The sequence below is a fragment of the Dicentrarchus labrax genome, unplaced genomic scaffold (genome assembly GCF_905237075.1).
Source record: "Dicentrarchus labrax unplaced genomic scaffold, dlabrax2021, whole genome shotgun sequence".
Taxonomy (NCBI): domain Eukaryota; kingdom Metazoa; phylum Chordata; class Actinopteri; family Moronidae; genus Dicentrarchus; species Dicentrarchus labrax.
This window is the reverse complement of record NW_026136720.1, coordinates 328,957-348,591: the sequence shown is the minus strand read 5'-3', so window position 1 is coordinate 348,591 and position 19,635 is coordinate 328,957. Positions and strand designations below refer to the sequence as shown.

Below are 19,635 nucleotides of genomic sequence, written 5' to 3'. Positions count from 1 at the left end.
CACAGTGGATGAAATGAAAAACAAACTTTAATGTGATCACAATCCACAGCTCTGATACAAAAACAGTCGATTATAAAAGAAGCTGTTTGAACGACGCTGAATATTTACAAGTTCAACAAACATACAAAAATATCAATATGTCAGCTGACGGCCGGAGGAGTCAGGTGAGTTTCTATTGAGTGACGAGTCTTCGTTTGGTCGTCTGCTCCACCAGTTTGTGATAATTGTCCAATTTGTCTCGAACTTTATTGTACATCTGAAAACAGACAGCGAGCATTGGTTAATACAGGAGGACGTCAGGTTCGATTCCATCACTTTTATTCACATCCAACAGAAATATTATGAATTAGAAACCGCCCACAAATACAATTGTTGCTTGTGGAGCTGAGAGGTTGAGATCAGCGCTTTGCATTGTGGGATACAGAGGTGGGCAGAATCAAACTGTAAGCATCAATTTAGAGACTCACACTGCTGTTGGTCTGAGTCTCATTCAGAGTCTGAAGCAGCTGATCAATGGACGTGTACGGCAGCCAGACGGAGGACGACGTCGCAGACAGAGGCCTCTGTGACAGCAACCAGAGTCCGTTTAATCAACACCAGCAATTATACTTTTATTATTATATTATTTTAAACAGCAGAGTTTCATTAGCTCAACACAATGACTTCTTCTAGTACGCAAAGCACTTTGACCTCTATAAGGCAGTACAGTCTGCAGTACTTTTACCTCTATTCCGAAGTATTGGTGTCCTCTCCCGAGCAGAGCGTCCACGTACTCCAACACCAGCTCGGCTGCAGCGTCTAGGAGGTCAAAGTTCAGGAAGAGACGCAGCAGAGACGCTGCATCCACGGCCTGTTGCAATGCATCATAGGAGAAAAAGCAGCAAACAGTGAGTGCTTCTGCAGAATAAAACGTCCCCACCCCATCCCTTCCTCTCTATTGGGTGATGACTCACCTTGTAAGACTTGACAAGCCAATCGGGCAGAGGGACGGCATGCGACAGCAGCTTGTTGATGACGCAGCGGTGGTACTGTCCGTTAGCGGACGGATACCTGTCCAGGTAGGAAGCCAGCAGCCGCCACGCCTCATCTGTAGCACTGACCACAGAAGAAGAGAACGCTGTGTGACACTCCATTGATTTAAAATGTCAATAATAATAAATAATCAATAACAATCAAACCTGGACTCTTTGGTATTGACGACAGTTGATAGCTGATTGGCAGCCAACCAGCTCCAGGCTTCATTCTGAGTCTCCTCCCCCCCAAACTGCAGCTTGATGCACCTGAACACAAAAAACTAACTTCAGCTCATAACAATATAATAATCAATATATTTAATACAGTAAATATGAATTTTATATTTAATATCATGCGATCAAATAACTGATATATAGTAAGAATTAATAATTATTTACTGCAGTTCGATATAAAACTTATCCTGTGAGTTTTGTAATAAATGTTTTTTGCATTTGTAGCACCGACGAATGGACTAAAGTTAATAGTAGTGTTACTATTATACACATTAAATAGACAGTACAGACCTCTGACCTGTATCTACAGCACAGACCTCTGACCTGTATGTGTAACTTTGTATTATTGTGGAGCTGTATGAGGCTTTACATTTGGTTGCAGTCTAATTCAGCATTAACTAATAACTACCGGACCTTCATCAGACAAACAAAACTAAGATCCAAACACAAATCTGTAAGTTTTGGTTTAGATTAGATGAAATATATTTACTAATAAATCCTGTGTTCAACGTTTAAATGTATTTTATTTTTTGGACCCAGCAGAGATTTAAATCCAGAATACTGTCAGAACTTCATACAACCACCAGAGGGAGACAGAGAGCCATCCTACCACTGGGGCTCAGCGCTGGACAAACACTTTTAATCACAACTCTTATATTTAGAGTTTCTATTTGTACAACCTTAAAATACTTAAGATTTAATGATAAGATCAGACAGGCAGGCAGACAAACAGGCAGTGTCTTACTTGAAGGTGAGACCCTCAAAGACAGACGTCAGGTTGAGTTTAAAGGTCTGACAGACAGACAGAGCCGAGTCAAACAGTCCTGTTTGGACCAACAGGGTCACCATCTCCACTGCTGAAGCACTACCTGCAGGTGAGACAGGTGAGACAGGTGAGTGAACAGGGCCACTGAAGGACAGACAGGCACTGTGAGTGAGTCTGAAACAATAATCAATAATTCAACTACAGCAGTTCAAAGAAAGACAACAACAATAATAACAAATCAAATATTGATTTATAGAACCAATGATTGAAATTATTTTTTGGTCAAATTTGACAGAAATTATGAGTGATGGTTCAAAGTGTACAGCTGTGTCTCAAGTGTATTTCAGGTGCGTGTCTCAGATGTATTTCAGGTGTATTTTTTTTGGGGGGGGAACCTAGTCTGATTAGGAGAGACGGCATCCATCCCACTTTGGACGGAGCAGCTCTCTTATCTAGAAAAAAAGTTTATCTCTAAAACCTGACAGTCCAGAGTTGGGACCAGGAAGCAGAGCTGCTGTCTTACACACTTCTCTGCACTTTCTTTAGAACAGTCACCCACCCAAAACCCCATAGAGACTGTGTCTGTCCCCCGACCACCTAAATTATTTAAAGAAATAAAAATCTAATCAAAATTAAAACTAACTCCTCAGTAGGGTTGGATACCGAAACGCGGTACCAATAGGGCACCGGTTCCGACGTAAACGGTAGTAACCAGACCAAATAAGAATGAACATTTCGGTGCCTGACTTTTTTTTGTTTTTACCGCCACCCGGTGTTCCGGTGTCAACTTGCGTGACATCAGTGCCGCTACTCAGCACACTTGCTGATCAGAACTGATAGTGAGAGGATCAATGAAGATGCCGAAGGCAAAACGCTCCAAGGTTTTGGCTGCATTTCACGTCTAAGGATGCAGACTCGGCGACATGCAACAGATGCCATAGAACAATTGCATGCAAGGGAGGTATCACGTCAAATTTGATGAAACATCTGGCGACACATGGAGTTTATTTAAAAGCCGAACAATGCACCGTGTTTGATAACCTACGTGACGCAAGGCCAAGCACTTCTGCAGCCGCAGCCAGTGTCGGCCTTGCCGGACAAATTGAAGAGACTCCCAGCCCTGCCAGTGTGGTGGTGGACCTCACAGATGATGATGATGACGACATCAGCCTTTCCTCTTCGGGTAAATCTAGTAATTTAATGCCAACCGCAAATCATGCATGTCAAGTAGGCTAGCAAACACCGTTGCCATTCAACTGCTTGAGTGACAACGTGTGCTATGTCGTTAACTTAATATTGCGTTCAATTTTGCCCTGGAAATACAAACACTTGACAAAGTGTGTGTGGTTTGTGAATTAATCTCAGACTATGATATTGATTTACTTTGTCTTACTGAGACCTGGTTGTCCCACGAGGAGTATGTTAGCCTAAATGAATCCACCCCCCCCCAGTCATATTAATACTCACATTCCTCGAGGCACTGGCCGAGGAGGTGGAGTGGCAGCCATATATGATTCGAGCGTTTTAATGGACCCTAAACCTAAACTAAATTATAATTCATTTGAAAGCCTTGTTCTTAGTCTTTCTCACCCAAACTGGAAAACACTGCAGCCAGTTCTATTTGTTATAGTGTACCGCGCTCCTGGACCGTACTCTGATTTTATATCTGAATTTTCAGAGTTTCTATCAAGTTTAGTCCTTAAATCAGATAAAGTAATTATTGTAGGTGATTTTAATATTCATGTGGATGTTGACAATGACAGCCTTAGTAATGCATTTATATCATTAATAGACTCAATTGGCTTCTGTCAGAGTGTAAATAAACCAACTCATTGTTTTAATCACACTCTTGACCTTGTTTTATCATATGGCATTGATATTGAACATTTAATAGTCTTCCAACATAATCCTTTCCTATCTGACCATTATTTAATTACTTTTGAATTCATATTATTAGATTATAAGCCATTAGGCAAAACTTCCTACAGCAGATGTCTATCTGACAGTGCTGTAGCTAAATTTAAGGAGGAGATAGGAGACTAGCACCATGGTACAACCACAAAACCCTCCAGTTAAAACAAATAGCTAGGAAATCTGAAAGGAAATGGCGCTCTTCCAAATTATCAGAATATCGCTCAATTTGGCATAATAATCTTAAAACCTATAGAAAGGCCCTCCGTAATGCCAGAGGAGCCTATTACTCAGCACTAATAGAAGAAAATAAGAACAACCCTAGGTTCCTCTTCAGCACTGTAGCCAGGCTGACAGAGAGTCACAGCTCTATCGAGCCACATATCCCCATAAACTTAAGTAGCAATGACTTCATGAGCTTCTTCTATAATAAAATTATTACTATTAAAGAGAAAATTAATCACCAACTGCCATCAACAGTTATCAGTGGCTCTCCAAGTTCAGAAACTTTAACTAATGTAAACTTAGATATATATTTAGACTTTTTCTGCTATCGATCTTCATCAGTTAACGTCAATAATTTCTACATCGAAGCCATCAACCTGTCTGTTGCACCCGATCCCAACTAGGCTGCTTAAAGAAGTTGTTCCCTTAATTGGCACTTCTTTACTGGATATGATTAATCTTTCTTTATTATCAGGATATGTACCACAGTCCTTTAAAGTAGATGTAATTAAACCCCTTCTTAAAAAGTCCACTCTTGACCCAGGGGTTTTAGCCAATTATAGACCGATTTCTAACCTCCCCTTCCTCTCTAAGATTCTGGAGAAAGTAGTCGCCAAAGAGCTGTGTGACTTTCTACATAACAATAGTTTATTTGAGGATTTTCAGTCAGGATTTAGAGTTCATCACAGCACAGCTGTGGTTAAAGTTAATAATGACCTTTTGATTGCTTCAGACAATGGACTTGTCTCTGTACTTGTATTATTAGATCTTAGTGCTGCATTTGACACCATTGACCATAATATTCTTTTACAGAGACTTGAGCATCAAATTGGCATTAAAGGAACCGCACTAAGCTGGTTTAAGTCATATTTATCAGATTGTTCGCAGTTTGTACATGTTAACGATGAATCTTCAATAAATACTACAGTTAGTCATGGAGTTCCACAAGGTTCTGTACTTGGACCAATACTATTTACTTTATATATGCTCCCTTTAGGCAAAATTATTAGGAATCACTCCATTAACTTTCACTGTTATGCAGATGACACGCAGTTATATCTATCAATTAAGCCCGATAAAATTAATCAATTATCTAAATTACAAACATGTCTTAAGGACATAAAATCCTGGATGACCTGCAATTTTCTGATGTTAAACTCAGGAAAAAAAAGAAATTCTTGTACTTGGCCCAAAAAATCTTATAGACTCACTGTCTAAAGATATAGTTACTCTAGATGGCATTACCTTGGCCTCTTGCACCACTGTCAGGAATCTTAGAGTTATCTTTGATCAGGATTTGTCATTTAACTCCCACATGAAGCAGACCTCCAGGACTGCCTTCTTTCATTTACGTAATATTACAAAAATTAGACACATCCTATCACAGACAGATGCAGAAAAACTAATCCATGCATTTGTTACTTCAAGGCTGGATTACTGCAACTCTTTATTATCAGGTTGCCCCAATAAGTCCATTCAAACGCTCCAATTAATTCAGAACGCTGCAGCACGAGTACTGACAGGAACTAGAAAAAGAGATCACATCTCTCCTGTACTAGCTTCTCTGCACTGGCTCCCTGTAAAATGTAGAATAGAATTTAAAATTCTCCTCCTCACCTATAAACCTCTTCATGGTCAGGCCCCTTCATATCTTAAAGAGCTCATAGTACCCAATTACCCCTCTAGAACACTACGTTCTCTGAATGCTCAATACGGTTCTCTCTCTCTCTCTCACATCCCAACTGGTCGAGACAGACGACCACCCACCTAGAGCTGAAGGATCTGTCCTAGGTTTCTGCCTTTTAACAGGCAGTTTTTCCTTGCCCTTGTCTCCAAGGTCTTTCTCATGGTGGTACTGTTGGGTCTCTGTAATTAATGTTAAAGAGTTCGGTCTAGACCTGCTCTATTTGAAAAGTGTCCTGAGATAACTTCTGTTGTGAATTGGCGCTATTAAAATAAAATGTATTTCAGGTGTATTTCATGTGTATTTCAGGTGTATTTTAGGTGTGTGTCTCAGGTGTACCAGCGATGGCAGCAGACGGCGGGTGATGCTGTGCAAGGGTGAGACGGCTGCGGGAAAGGATGTACTCTTTCTCCAGGTCCTTGAGTTCCAGGATGTCCACCTGACGTTTGACTGCAGCAAAAACAGATTATTAATTATGATGTTTATTGTTATGACCACAGTCAATGTAACATGAATTTCATTATTTAATTGAACATGAACAGTTTTAGGGTTTTGTTCTCTGTATGATCTTCGTCCAGTAGATGGCAGCGTCCCCACAAGTAAGGAGGACTTCCTGTCTGCTGTCCAGCATTCAGTCATTGTAATAGTAATTGATCAATTTTCTTAAATTAAACTTAGTTTGAACCGGTTTCAATTCAATTCAATTCAATTCAATTCAGTTTTATTTGTATAGCACCGATTCATAACAGAAGTTATCTCAGGACACTTTTCAAACAAAGCAGGTCTAGACCGAACTCCTTATAACATTAATTACAGAGAACCAACAGTTCCCACCATGAGCAAGCACTTGGAGACAAGGGCAAGGAAAAAAATCCTTTTAAGAGGCAGAAACCTCGGACAGACCCAGGCTCTAATTGCTGATTATTGCTTTAAAGCAACGTACTATTAAAAAAAACACTGTAATGATCCACTGTCAGCTAGTTAATAAAGTTGTGTAAAAGACTGTTGATGTCACCTGGTTCAGAAGAAAACTCTCCATCAGAGTTTCTCTTTGGAGACGCTCCGGGCCGCTCGTACTGCATAAACAGACACAGCAACCAGACTGTTCAAAGGATCAGTAAGTACCATATGTGTGTATAATGTGCACATAATGTGTATATAATGTGTAGACAGTGTGTATAATGTGTATACAATGTATATACAATGTGTATAATGTGTGTATAAGTACCACAGCTCCGGAGGCGGGCTGGACTATCCAGGCGTATTCTGGTCTGATGAGGCGCAGACAGTTGAGAGCAGCCAGGTAACAGTTCACCTGCTTCTGGAGACCCAGACGGGTCCGAACCTCTCGACCGAGACGCATCCCGAACTCAAACATCACAGTCCCAGCTGACACACACACACACACACACACACACACACACACACACACACTCTTAATGTTTGATTAATTTTGCAGCCCTGTGTTACAGATTTTACAGATGGTGTTACAGATGTTTGTACCTTTCCTGTAGTTGTGTCTGTTGATGTGGAAGGCGTACAGCAGCTCGTAATAATTGTGAGCCAGCAGGTCCAACCCTCGAGCTCGAGACTCAATGATACTGACCACCTGAAGACAGATATTCTCTCATTCATAATCAATAAATCGCTACTTCCTGTACGTAACAACAACGCTGACATTTGACAAGGTTTTTTGGAAACATGTTAATAATCTCATCTCATCAAAGTAAAAGTTTGCAGCAGTTACTGAGGCAGGTCAGAGGTCAAAGGTCAGATGAAGGTGTTACCTCGTCGTGCAGGTTGACGTAGGAGAACTGGACCAGATCCTGGAGTTGAGAGCGTTCACAGAGAACCACCACCAGCTGACGGAGACAATCCAGCTGCCTGAAAACACAACGTTAAAAAACAGAAAACAGCAGTTAGACACGGGTCTCCTTTACTGGCCGGCTGTCTCTATTAGAGGCCTGCTGTCTCTATTAGAGGTCAGTTTTACAGTAATAAAAGTTGATAATCAGATTGATTGATTTTATACTGATCACAGTATCAACCGTTAATAATAACAATACGTACATGCTGCTGTCTGGGTTCTGTGTGAGTGCTTCATACGCTTCACTGTTGTGTCCGAGGTCCAGGTGATGTTTGAATATTCTAGTCCACAGAGCGGCCTGAACACATTATCGATTATAGATCAAGATCTACAAACTACAGGTAAAAACACCTGAACACAAACACATTATTTATTATAGATCAATATGGAGCAAAACTATTTACAAACGTGAGCGGAGAGTTGTGTAACTATCTCAATCTGTGTGTAGATAATCAGACTTATGTCTGTAAAAATAATATAATCTACAAATCGTATCCAGATGTGCAAATGTGTAAAAGATTTTTGTACAGATTATAAATCTGATTATGTACACACAGACTGAGATAGTTACACAACTCTCCACTCACATTTGTAAACAGTTTTGCTACAATAATGGCTCCATAGATCAATATCTATAAACATACTGATTATATATTATATGATTGATCGACATATCAACATTACCTGGCTGTTGATGTCGCTCACTGCCTCTGTTATGGCCAGAGAGGCCAACTGGATGACAAGCTCAGATAAACCAACGTCCTCCAACAAACGCAGCACCTGAACCAACAGAAGGAAACAGGAAGTACGTGAAGGGTAGCTCTACCTGAATCTCAACTGTCTGCTGTCACACTGAACTCAACACTAAGTTCAGGTAACATGGTTAGTCACTGTGTGATATCCTTTAAACTGATTTTTTTAAATCAGTTGATTAGTGTTTAATTTCTGTCCGTCAGGTGAAGCTCATCCAGGTGTACCTTGTTGTAGTACTGTAGTCTGGGGGTGGATGCAGCCTCCTCCTCCTCGCTTCCCGTCAGTCTCATCAGGAACTCCTCTTTTTCCACCTCCGTTGCTGCCTCCTGGAAGCACTGCAGAGCCTGAACACACAATGGACAGGAAGTACAATGAGTCAACAGGTAAAACGCCTTCAGGTGTACAGAAGGTCTTGTGGTCACTCACCTTCTGACCTTCCCCGTTGGCCAGGTAACACTGACCCAGCATAAAGCGACAGGAGCCGATGTTCACCTGACACCAGGGTCCAATGAGCCTCACGTACTCCTGCACACAGACAACACAGGTGAGATACACAATGTGATATATGACTGTATATAAATTATACAGATTAAACAATGTATATAGATTATACAGATTAAACACTGTATATAGATTATATAGATTAAACACTGTATATAGATTATATAGATTAAACACTGTATATAGATTAAACAGATTAAACACTGTATATAGATTATACAGATTAAACACTGTATATAGATTATATAGATTAAACACTGTATATAGATTATACAGATTAAACATTATATATAGATTATACAGATTAAACACTGTATATAGATTAAACACTGTATATAGATTATACAGATTAAACAATGTATATAGATTAAACAGATTAAATACTGTATATAGATTATACAGATTAAACACTGTATACAGATTAAACACTGTATATAGATTATACAGATTAAACAGTGTATATAGATTATACAGATTAAACAGTGTATATAGATTATACAGATTAAACAGTGTATATAGATTAAACAGATTAAACAGTGTATATAGATTATACAGATTAAATACTGTATATAGATTATACAGATTAAATACTGTATATAGATTATATAGATTAAACACTGTATATAGATTAAACAGATTAAATACTGTATATAGATTATACAGATTAAACACTGTATATAGATTAAACAGATTAAATACTGTATATAGATTATACAGATTAAACAATGTATATAGATTAAACAGATTAAACAATGTATATAGATTAAACAGATTAAATACTGTATATAGATTATACAGATTAAACAGTGTATATAGATTAAATAGATTAAACACTGTATATAGATTATAAAGATTAAACAGTGTATATAGATTATACAGATTAAACACTGTATATAGATTAAACAGATTAAACACTGTATATAGATTATACAGATTAAACAATGTATATAGATTAAACAGATTAAATACTGTATATAGATTAAATAGATTAAACAGTGTATATAGATTATAAAGATTAAACAGTGTATATAGATTATACAGATTAAACAGTGTATATAGATTAAATAGATTAAACAGTGTATATAGATTATAAAGATTAAACAGTGTATATAGATTATACAGATTAAATACTGTATGTAGATTATACAGATTAAACACTGTATATAGATTAAATAGATTAAACACTGTATATAGATTAAATAGATTAAACACTGTATATAGATTATAAAGATTAAACAGTGTATATAGATTATACAGATTAAATACTGTATATAGATTATACAGATTAAACACTGTATATAGATTAAATAGATTAAACAGTGTATATAGATTATAAAGATTAAACAGTGTATATAGATTATACAGATTAAACACTGTATATAGATTATACAGATTAAATACTGTATATAGATTAAATAGATTAAACACTGTATATAAATTATACAGATTAAACAGCGTATATAGATTATACAGATTAAACAGCGTATATAGATTATACAGATAGATTATACAGTTTAAACACTGTATATAGATTAAATAGATTAAACAATGATGTCAATATCTGGAGCACAATAAGTACCAACAGTGGAGCTGTTCCAGTAATGTCTGACAGACAATGTGGAGTTAAACATGTGAACACTGATATGAAAGAGATTAAATGATAACGTGAGACGAAGGATCAGCTGAGTTGAACTCACCTGCAGCTGTGTGTACTGACAGTTGGCCATCAGACACTCAGGGAACTGGAAACCAGGGTTACTGGGCCAACTGGGGCACATCAGTTAAGATTCAACAAGTCACTACAATATAGAAAATATAATGCATCTGATCTTCACTGGCAGCTGTAAGAACTCCTCTTCATCACGCTGAATATTAGCCCATATTGATTCAATTTAATAATTTTATCAAAAACCTGTTGAATGTTTTTCTTCTATTTTAAATTTGTGTATCTTCCACTTGTTCACTGATTAAAGAAGTAGAAAGTGAATGTGTTCGTTCCACATACGATTAACGTCACTGTGTGTGCGCATGTATTTATTTATCGCAACAACGTGATCAATAACAACAGGCTGTATGAATGTAAATTTGACTGTCTGCTTCATTTACTAAATACATTCAGTCCTTCCAGTAAATATCACAAATTCAACCAATCGCTGAGATCTGTACCTTTTCATTTGATAAATCATTGTAGTTTCCTGCACAAAAACATTGATCCATACGTCACTAAACTTACTAAACTCACTTCCTATTCAGATGGAACAAGTTGTCTATGATTTTTAATGACAGAAATCATTTTCCTGGGTTTTTATCGACAGTACAGGATAGTCATATCATTCAGTGGTAGCTGAACCCCAGTCTCATTCATTACATACATTACTAGCTAAAGTACAAAGTGTTTGTATGTACAATGAACACTGCTGTGTTTAAATTAATTAACCACAACAACAAGTTTCCACTTTCACTTTCATGAGAATTTAAAAAAAAAAAAGCACGCCAGAAACATCTTTGCAAATTCGTTCGCTGGCTGGTTAACGTGCTCTGCGTCGTACTGCCGGTTCTCCACCAACAGTCGACTGTCAAATTAAAGACCATACAGTTAAAGGTTCAACACACTCAGGCTATTTGATCATTATAATCAATTTCCAGGTGTTTCCAGGACTGAAAGGGTAGTCTCTAAATTCCGAGGAGGCGTGGGAACCCTAGGTTTACTTTTATAACTAGTTTCCAGTGAGGTATTGATCACGTATGAAGGATACAGCAGCTGAGCCAGCAAGTGGACCACGTTGGAGACCATGTGGGTCCAGAGCAGCAAGGAGTTGGTCTGCCGCTGACAGAAGAGCTGAGAGATGATTATCTTCCTGGCTGCAGTCTGATAGAAGAGCTCCACCACCGTCTGAGGACTCAACACTACTGACAGGAACACCAATAATCAATAATCAGATACACATTGTTTAGCTGTTTATTTAAATTGTCTTTGTATGTCTGGGTCTGATATATTCAGCTGAATCTGAGATCAGTCACTGACCTGATCTAGAGGAGGACAGAGTCGGGGTGTCAGACAGCTCCAGCACTGTGAGGTGCTGCAGGTTGGCATCTCTGCAGGGGTCAAAGGTCAGGGGTCAATGAGTCTGAGTATCAGAGAGTACTAGTACACAGGCAGCACAGTATCAGTGAGTACTAGTACACAGGCAGCACAGTATCAGTACTCACAGGATGTCGATGGGGACGGAGGAGGCCAGGCTCTGACTGATGTGTTTGAGGAGGTGATAGGAGGAGAGGAGGTGGGAGCTCCGAGGGATCAGATCCTGCTGGAGCTGCAGCAGCTGAGCCCCCCCACCCAGAAACACCTGAGGCACACACACATTCACACACACAGTATGGATCAATGTGTTAGTATTAACTCTGTGCGGGTCTTCTGACCACTGGGTGTCACTGTTGTTATTCAGTGTACAGGCTCAGAGTTTTACAGCCCTGGACAACCTGGAAAATGATCAAATATCCTGAAAAAAATCCCTGTTGTCCTGGAACATTTTAATTGTATTTATCTGCTCACTCAGATCGACTGAAGACTAATGGTCAGGTGTGTGTGAGTGTGAGTGTGAGAGAGAGAGAGAGAGAGAGAGAGAGTGTGAGAGAGTGTGAGAGCGTGCGTACATTGTCTCCGAAGCGCAGGTAGAGTTTCTGAAGGATCAGCAGGTCTCTACAGAACAGGGCCCGGGTCATGGCAAGGTTACAGACGGCCTGACAGACCACAGACACTGCAGAGCTGCTGCCGTACAGCTGAGACAGGCTGATCCTCACGTTCAGAGTCGCTCCTGGCAGACACAGATCAGGGAAACACTGAGTCCACGTATGTGACATTAATATTTACATATATGAGGTTAATTTAATGATCCTACCAGGAGCGACGGGTCCCTCTCCTCCCACCTCTGAGTCCGTCTCCAGGTCCATCTCTCTCAGCAGGACCATCATGGCCGCCATAGGGTTCCGCACATCCTGCAGTTTGTTCTGGATGTCCTCGATCACGTTATCACTGCAGGATCAATTATTGTACACCTTCCATCAATATTCATTCACACACATCTAATATCACATGTTATATTATAGTCTGTGTGAATACTGGACTCTGATTGGCTGCTGGGTGTCCATTACTTCCTGACACCTACTGAGGAGTTCCAGTGAAAATGTCTCTAAATGAAATTTGAGATCAATATATCTGACAGCACTGAGTGTCCGCTGAACAGCCCCAATACTCACATCTCATTGGCTGTTGTACTCACTACTTCAGGCTGCAGCCGTCAATATACGTATCGTTGGTCAAAATCTGCTCCATCACATGGCTCATAGCTGCTGGTCTTGTTGTTAAACATACAGCAGCACAACATTAGCTCTCTGGCTGATGATGTTCATTTAGTAACTGATGGTCCCATTTAGAGTAAAACAGACCATAAAGCAGGGTATGCTTTAGGGCGGGGCTACCTTGTGATTGACAGCTCATTCTCAGTGAGTCAGTCCAGCTCAACCAAACTCAGATCAAACTGTCAAACAGTGCTGATCAGATATGGCTCCAGATTCTGTTGTTGACTATTGCTCTCCTCAAATCTGTTCACAAACACATTTTACTGTTTATCTGGAATACCAGATCCTGTGTGAGCAGACGAGCAGCCAATGAGAGCAGCTCAACTCGCTTTATGTGACCTCTGCTGGTTCCGTTTTACCAATGGGTGACGTCACAATAGGCTCACACTTGACTGCAGCTCAATCTGATTCATTACACATATGGACTGATCCATCTCCTCCAGTGACACTGATCTCTGTTCAGTTACAATAAACTCAGTGTAATCAATACATCAGAACCCTGACCTGTCATTGGACAGCATGTTCTCCAGCACAAGTTCAGCTGCTCTCTCAGGGGACTGAAGGTGTTCCAGAGCTTTCTCCATCTCATATGCCATCTCTCCAGAAACCGCGTCACTGACCAGCCTCAGACACTGGACCAGCTGCAGCACATCACGGCCCACCTCAGGGTCTGTTAAACATTATTATATTTAACACAGTTATAACATTATATTCACATTATTATAACATTATGACATATAACAGTTATAATTTTATTATGAAATTATTATATTATCACATTATTATAACAGTTATAACATTATTATCACATTATTACAACATATACTACAGCGCAGCACTAGTTCAATGCTCCAAGCTCTGTCAGCAGCGTAAAGGTGTGGTTACCTTCAGTGATGGGCGTCTCCTCCTCTGAGAACAGGTACTCGTCATAAGACAGGTACAAATGATCCACAGCGAAACACGGCAGCAGGAACGACACAAAGCCCTGAAACACAGAATACAGAATATAAATACGTCACACAGTGTTTAACAGATCTACCTGGTCAGTGTGTAACAGATCTACCTAGTCAGTGTTTACTAGATCTACCTGGTCAGTGTGTAACTGCTCTACCTGGTCAGGTGAGCAATGTCTTTACCTTCTTGAGCAGACAGACCATGTTGGTGTGCTGGCTCACAGTCAGACCCAGAGGCATGGACACAGCCTCCTGATACTGCAGACAGCAGGCGTAGAACTTGGACCAGAACTCCACCTGCAGCTGACGATACTCCTCCTGAGAAAACTCAAACTCTGTCACACTGCTCTGCAGCTGCACGACCACAGACATGAGGACAGACAGAAGGAAATTAGAGATTACTGCCAGCACCAGACACTGTTTAAGTATGAGATATTAAAATCTTTCATCTCTCTGTAGTAAAGCACAATTCTGTTTACCTCACTCTCCACCGCTACCGTCACCTCCTTCTTCAGAGTCTCCCAGGACAGATCAGAGATCCTCTCTGAGCCTCTGCGGTAGATCTGAAACACACAAAAAGTTCATCACCTACACACTACAGCAGGTAGTTTCACCTGTAGAGCTTTAACTACAGCGGCTAGTTTCACCTGTAGAGCTTTCACTACAGCGGCTAGTTTCACCTATAGAGCTTTCACTACAGCAGCTAGTTTCACCTATAGAGCTTTAACTACAGCGGCTAGTTTCACCTGTAGAGCTTTAACTACAGCGGCTAGTTTCACCTGTAGAGCTTTCACTACAGCGGCTAGTTTCACCTGTAGAGCTTTCACTACAGCAGCTAGTTTCACCTATAGAGCTTTAACTACAGCGGCTAGTTTCACCTGTAGAGCTTTAAAAACAGCGGCTAGTTTCACCTGTAGAGCTTTAAAAACAGCGGCTAGTTTCACCTGTAGAGCTTTAACTGCAGCGGCTAGTTTCACTTGTAGAGCTTTAACTGCAGCAGCTAGTTTCACCTCTAGAGCTTTAACTACAGCGCCTAGTTTCTCACCTGTAGAGCTTTAACTACAGCGCCTAGTTTCTCACCTGTAGAGCTTTAACTACAGCGCCTAGTTTCTCACCTGTAGAGCTTTAACTACAGCGCCTAGTTTCTCACCTGTAGAGCTTTAACTACAGCGCCTAGTTTCTCACCTGTAGAGCTTTAACTACAGCGCCTAGTTTCTCACCTGTAGAGCTTTAAAAACAGCAGCTAGTTTCACCTGTAGAGCTTTAACTACAGCGCCTAGTTTCTCACCTGTAGAGCTTTAACGATGGCTGAAGCTGTGAAGCGTAGTGGAGAGAAGAGAACATCCAGGTATGTCTCCTGTTAACATACAACACACAGTATTTCATCACACAGTCAACATTAGTTACCATGGAGACACACCTGACCACTTGGATACCATAAAGTCTAATTTGATATTTTAATGATCACTTTTTGTCCCCCATGCAGAGGTCAGAGGTCACAGTTTTATCAGTGGCTGTTGGTGTGGGACTGGTCTTACTCTGGGGTCCTGGTCCACTCCGATATGGACTTCTTCCTCAGGTGGAGGCTGAACGAACACCTGGTTCCACTGACCGGCTGTGTTACTGGAAAACACACACAGTGTCATAACAAAGACAGATTCATTCATTCAAGAGAGAGGATCATTCCTGACATTACTCACTGTTCAAAGTTGATGTATTTGACCACAGTGGTGTTAGAATCGTCCACCCATACACCCCAGATGTCTGTGGAGGTTAGAGTGAAATCCACCAGAGTCTCCTGTTGACAGACAATATTTAGCTCATTTATTAATCAAACAAACATGTTAGAAGATAAAAGAAATGACACCAGCTGCAGTTTACCTGTGTGGTGAAGAGAGAAGAAATGTGGTCGAGGCTGTAGCGGTTGTTGTCGGTGGCGACCAGCTGCAGGACGGTGAACTGTCCTCTCTGAGGTACGGCCAGGTAGACGGACAAGCAGAGGCCAGTGGTGGAGGAGAACGCCAGCCTCAGCCGATGACCCTGACCGGCCAGCCGCTTCACTCCTTTACAGGCCGGCATGTAGTCCAACATGTCCGCCTCCAGCAGACACGCCTGCTCCTGCAGAGGAAACACAACAGGTTTAATGCACTTCTCTGTTGAATGCTGTACTAGTTACTAACATTAATAAAATCATAATTCTGTGTTACATTCAGTGAACGCTACCTGAGGACTGTTCGCTTTAGCCTCAGTGCGTTAGGATAATACAACCTGTTAGCTTTAGCCTCAGTGTGTCTGCAGTATGTCTGATGTTGGATAGGTGGGTGAGGGTCTCACCCTGAAGGACCACATGCGCAGTTTGTGATCCTGACAGAGGGCAAAGATGAAGGAGTCTTCCTCTAGCTCTCTGACAGCTAGACTGAGGACCAGGTCTGCTGGACTCTGCTCCCCACGGATGGCCGTGGGCATCCAGCCAGACAGCCTCTGCATCATGGAGCTCCTCTTCAGCTCCAGCACCGACACACCACCTGCAACACACGCAGTTATAGAACCGACTGGAGAACGAGTGTGGAAACCAGTGAAACCAGTTAGGCTGTCTTTACCCTGAGTGTCGTGGGGGGCCAGAGTGACCACCATGATGCCTCCAGCAGGTGAACCCAGAGCGTAGTGAGCCTCTCCAGACTGACTGAGCCAGGCCGTGGAGGTGCTGGGACTCCCTGTCTGTCCCACTGAGCTGGGGATGATGGCACTGTGAGAGGGGTCCTGCAGACTCAGCTTCCCCACATCTGTGAAGATGGACTGCATGTGGAGCTCCGTCACCAGCTCCTGCAGGGGACGGCAGGTACACATCTAGTTATACGTCTACCAGTCTACGTCTACTGTAACACCATTGGCAAGAGTGAGGCTAACGCTAACATACTAAGGCTGTGTTAGCTTCAACCTCAGTGTGCTAGCTTTCTGTCCCAGCGTTATTTACTCACACTGCGGTACATGCGTGAGGGGTGGGGCAGCAGCAGTCTGTGGACGCTCTGATTAGTGGAGACGAGGATGATGACATTGTTGAGGGTCTCCTGGATGGTGACTCCTCCGAGCAGCACGGTGCAGTGGGTGAACTTGAGTTTGACAGCGTTGTTGAGCAGGTTGGTGTCCAGAGACTGCTCCACCAGCTGCACCGTGTCTCCTGATGTGGACCTGCACACAGTCAGCGTTAAGATAAGATAATCCTTTATTAGTGTTTGACGCAGCAGTACAGGGGCAATGTAGTGCAAAGAATACACAAGTGTAAGAATACAATAAAGATATAATAGAAAATATAAAGACTATAATGACAATGTATACACTATATGCAGCATGCAGTAAGAAATATGGTATGCAAATATATTTTAAACAGTGTATAACTAACTGTACATGTGCAATTATTGCTTATTTAAGTTTGTGCAAAGAGTTTAGCTAGGACGAGTTTGTACATCAGATCTCAATACGTGAGTTTTTCTGTTACTATCAGACTGATGGAAAGCGTCAACTGATCAGTATACCAATAACCTAATCTGATGTGGTTCAAATAAACAAAATATATACAAACCTCAACCTGTGACTAGCAAAATAAGAGAAAATGTCCCAAATGAACACACATTCAAGACCATGGAATAGCTGTTGGACTGTACACAGACTGAAAGAGCTCAGATTGATCAATAACTCATGTTCACGGTGAGCAGTGCTGATATATGATGCGTTTACTGACCAGTGGATGAATCTGTTGCTGGTGACAGACAGCAGCTTCCCACTGTCCTCATAATGAAAGGCTCCAGCACTGTCTGCAAACTTCACACCACCAGGTAGAGCACTCACACCTGCACGAAGGAAACAATATTAATGGGCACAGATCATGTGACTGATACTTTTCCAACAACTCGCCAGCGGCCAATATTTCCCTCATACATATAAAACTCTTCTTTCTGTTAGTAAGTAATAATGTGCACTTTGGTTGGTTCAGTCCTGTCTAATGAAGCTGAGCAGCACAATGTGCCCGTTAGCTTTCAGACAGACAGAGCAGGTAAATAACAGCCCCGCGAGATAGCGACGGTTCATTTCACCTGTTCAGCTTTAATTTAGTCCGACAACAACCCGCCATCAGCCGCATTATGTTAGCGTGTGCTGCTAGCGCTGCTAGCCGGCGTGCTAGCGGTGGTTAGCATGTGCTAGCAGCTGTTAGCGGTGTGCTAGCATTAAAACAGGCTGCTATAAAGAACAACCGGACAAGAGAACAAGCTTTACCGAGGTTTACTGTCACTTCTCGGACCCTGTGCAGAGTTTCCCTCTCAAACCCGCAGATCTCAATGAAGCTGCGCTCCAACACCGCCGCCATCTTCCTCATACACCAGTGACGTCAGCGGGAGAGAGGCCGCGCCGCGCGCTCCTTTCAAACACTTAAAGAGACAGGACGCTTCATAACCTGTCTGTCTCTATATACACTGTCTGTACCTGTCTGTCTCTCTATATCTATACTGTCTGTCTCTATATATACAATATAATAATAAACAAATATTTAAGAAAAGTTGGTGATGGTGAAGCTGGAACTGGTAAAGTCAACGTAGAGCAAAGTAAGAAAACAGCGCAGCCAACGTTTACTAGCCTTGTAACGTAACCTATATATACTGTCTGTCTCCTATATATACTGTCTGTACCTGTCTGTCCCTATATATATATATATATACTGTCTGTCCCTATATATGCTGTCTGTCTCCTATATATACTGTCTGTACCTGTCTGTCCCTATATATATATATATACTGTCTGTCCCTATATATGCTGTCTGTCTCCTATATATACTGTCTGTACCTGTCTGTCCCTATATATATATATATACTGTCTGTCCCTATATATACTGTCTGTCTCCTATATATACTGTCTGTACCTGTCTGTCCCTATATATATATATATATATATACTGTCTGTCTCCTATATATACTGTCTGTCTCCTATATATATACTGTCTGTCTCCTATATATACTGTCTGTACCTGTCTGTCCCTATATATATATATATATATACTGTCTGTCCCTATATATACTGTCTGTCTCCTATATATACTGTCTGTACCTGTCTGTCCCTATATATATATATACTGTCTGTCCCTATATATACTGTCTGTCTCCTATATATACTGTCTGTCTCCTATATATACTGTCTGTACCTGTCTGTCCCTATATATATATATATATATATATATACTGTCTGTCTCCTATATATACTGTCTGTACCTGTCTGTCCCTATATATATATATATATATATATATATATATATATATATACACTGTCTGTCCCATATATATATATATATATATATATATATATATATATACTGTCTGTCC

General features: G+C 40.8%; 1 protein-coding gene across 4 annotated transcripts; it reads right to left on the bottom strand.

Moving 5' to 3' along the window:
* Positions 1–9: 9 nt before the first annotated feature.
* Positions 10–18,659, bottom strand: nup160 (nucleoporin 160). Of its 4 annotated transcripts, none has more exons than XM_051381195.1 (34): positions 18,539–18,659; positions 18,006–18,114; positions 17,245–17,455; positions 16,867–17,089; positions 16,601–16,791; positions 16,148–16,384; positions 15,967–16,064; positions 15,805–15,889; positions 15,555–15,623; positions 14,746–14,829; positions 14,450–14,620; positions 14,199–14,298; positions 13,818–13,983; positions 12,854–12,987; positions 12,609–12,769; positions 12,165–12,301; positions 11,980–12,050; positions 11,711–11,864; positions 10,652–10,721; positions 8,880–8,978; positions 8,678–8,797; positions 8,385–8,480; positions 7,904–7,998; positions 7,621–7,717; positions 7,337–7,442; positions 7,062–7,222; positions 6,849–6,909; positions 6,173–6,283; positions 1,993–2,116; positions 1,179–1,280; positions 954–1,095; positions 725–850; positions 468–563; positions 10–256 (listed from the first exon to the last, which is right to left on the bottom strand). In XM_051381195.1, exons 1-34 carry the CDS (start codon positions 18,636–18,638, stop codon positions 173–175), a joined length of 4,191 nt encoding a protein of 1,396 aa, XP_051237155.1. In that variant the 5' UTR covers positions 18,639–18,659; the 3' UTR covers positions 10–172. The 4 variants fall into 4 exon arrangements, with proteins under 4 accessions (XP_051237155.1, XP_051237156.1, XP_051237157.1 ...); XM_051381196.1 differs by having other exon boundaries at positions 11,711–11,861; XM_051381197.1 differs by lacking the exon at positions 6,173–6,283.
* Between the last annotated feature and the right edge of the window lie 976 nt (positions 18,660–19,635).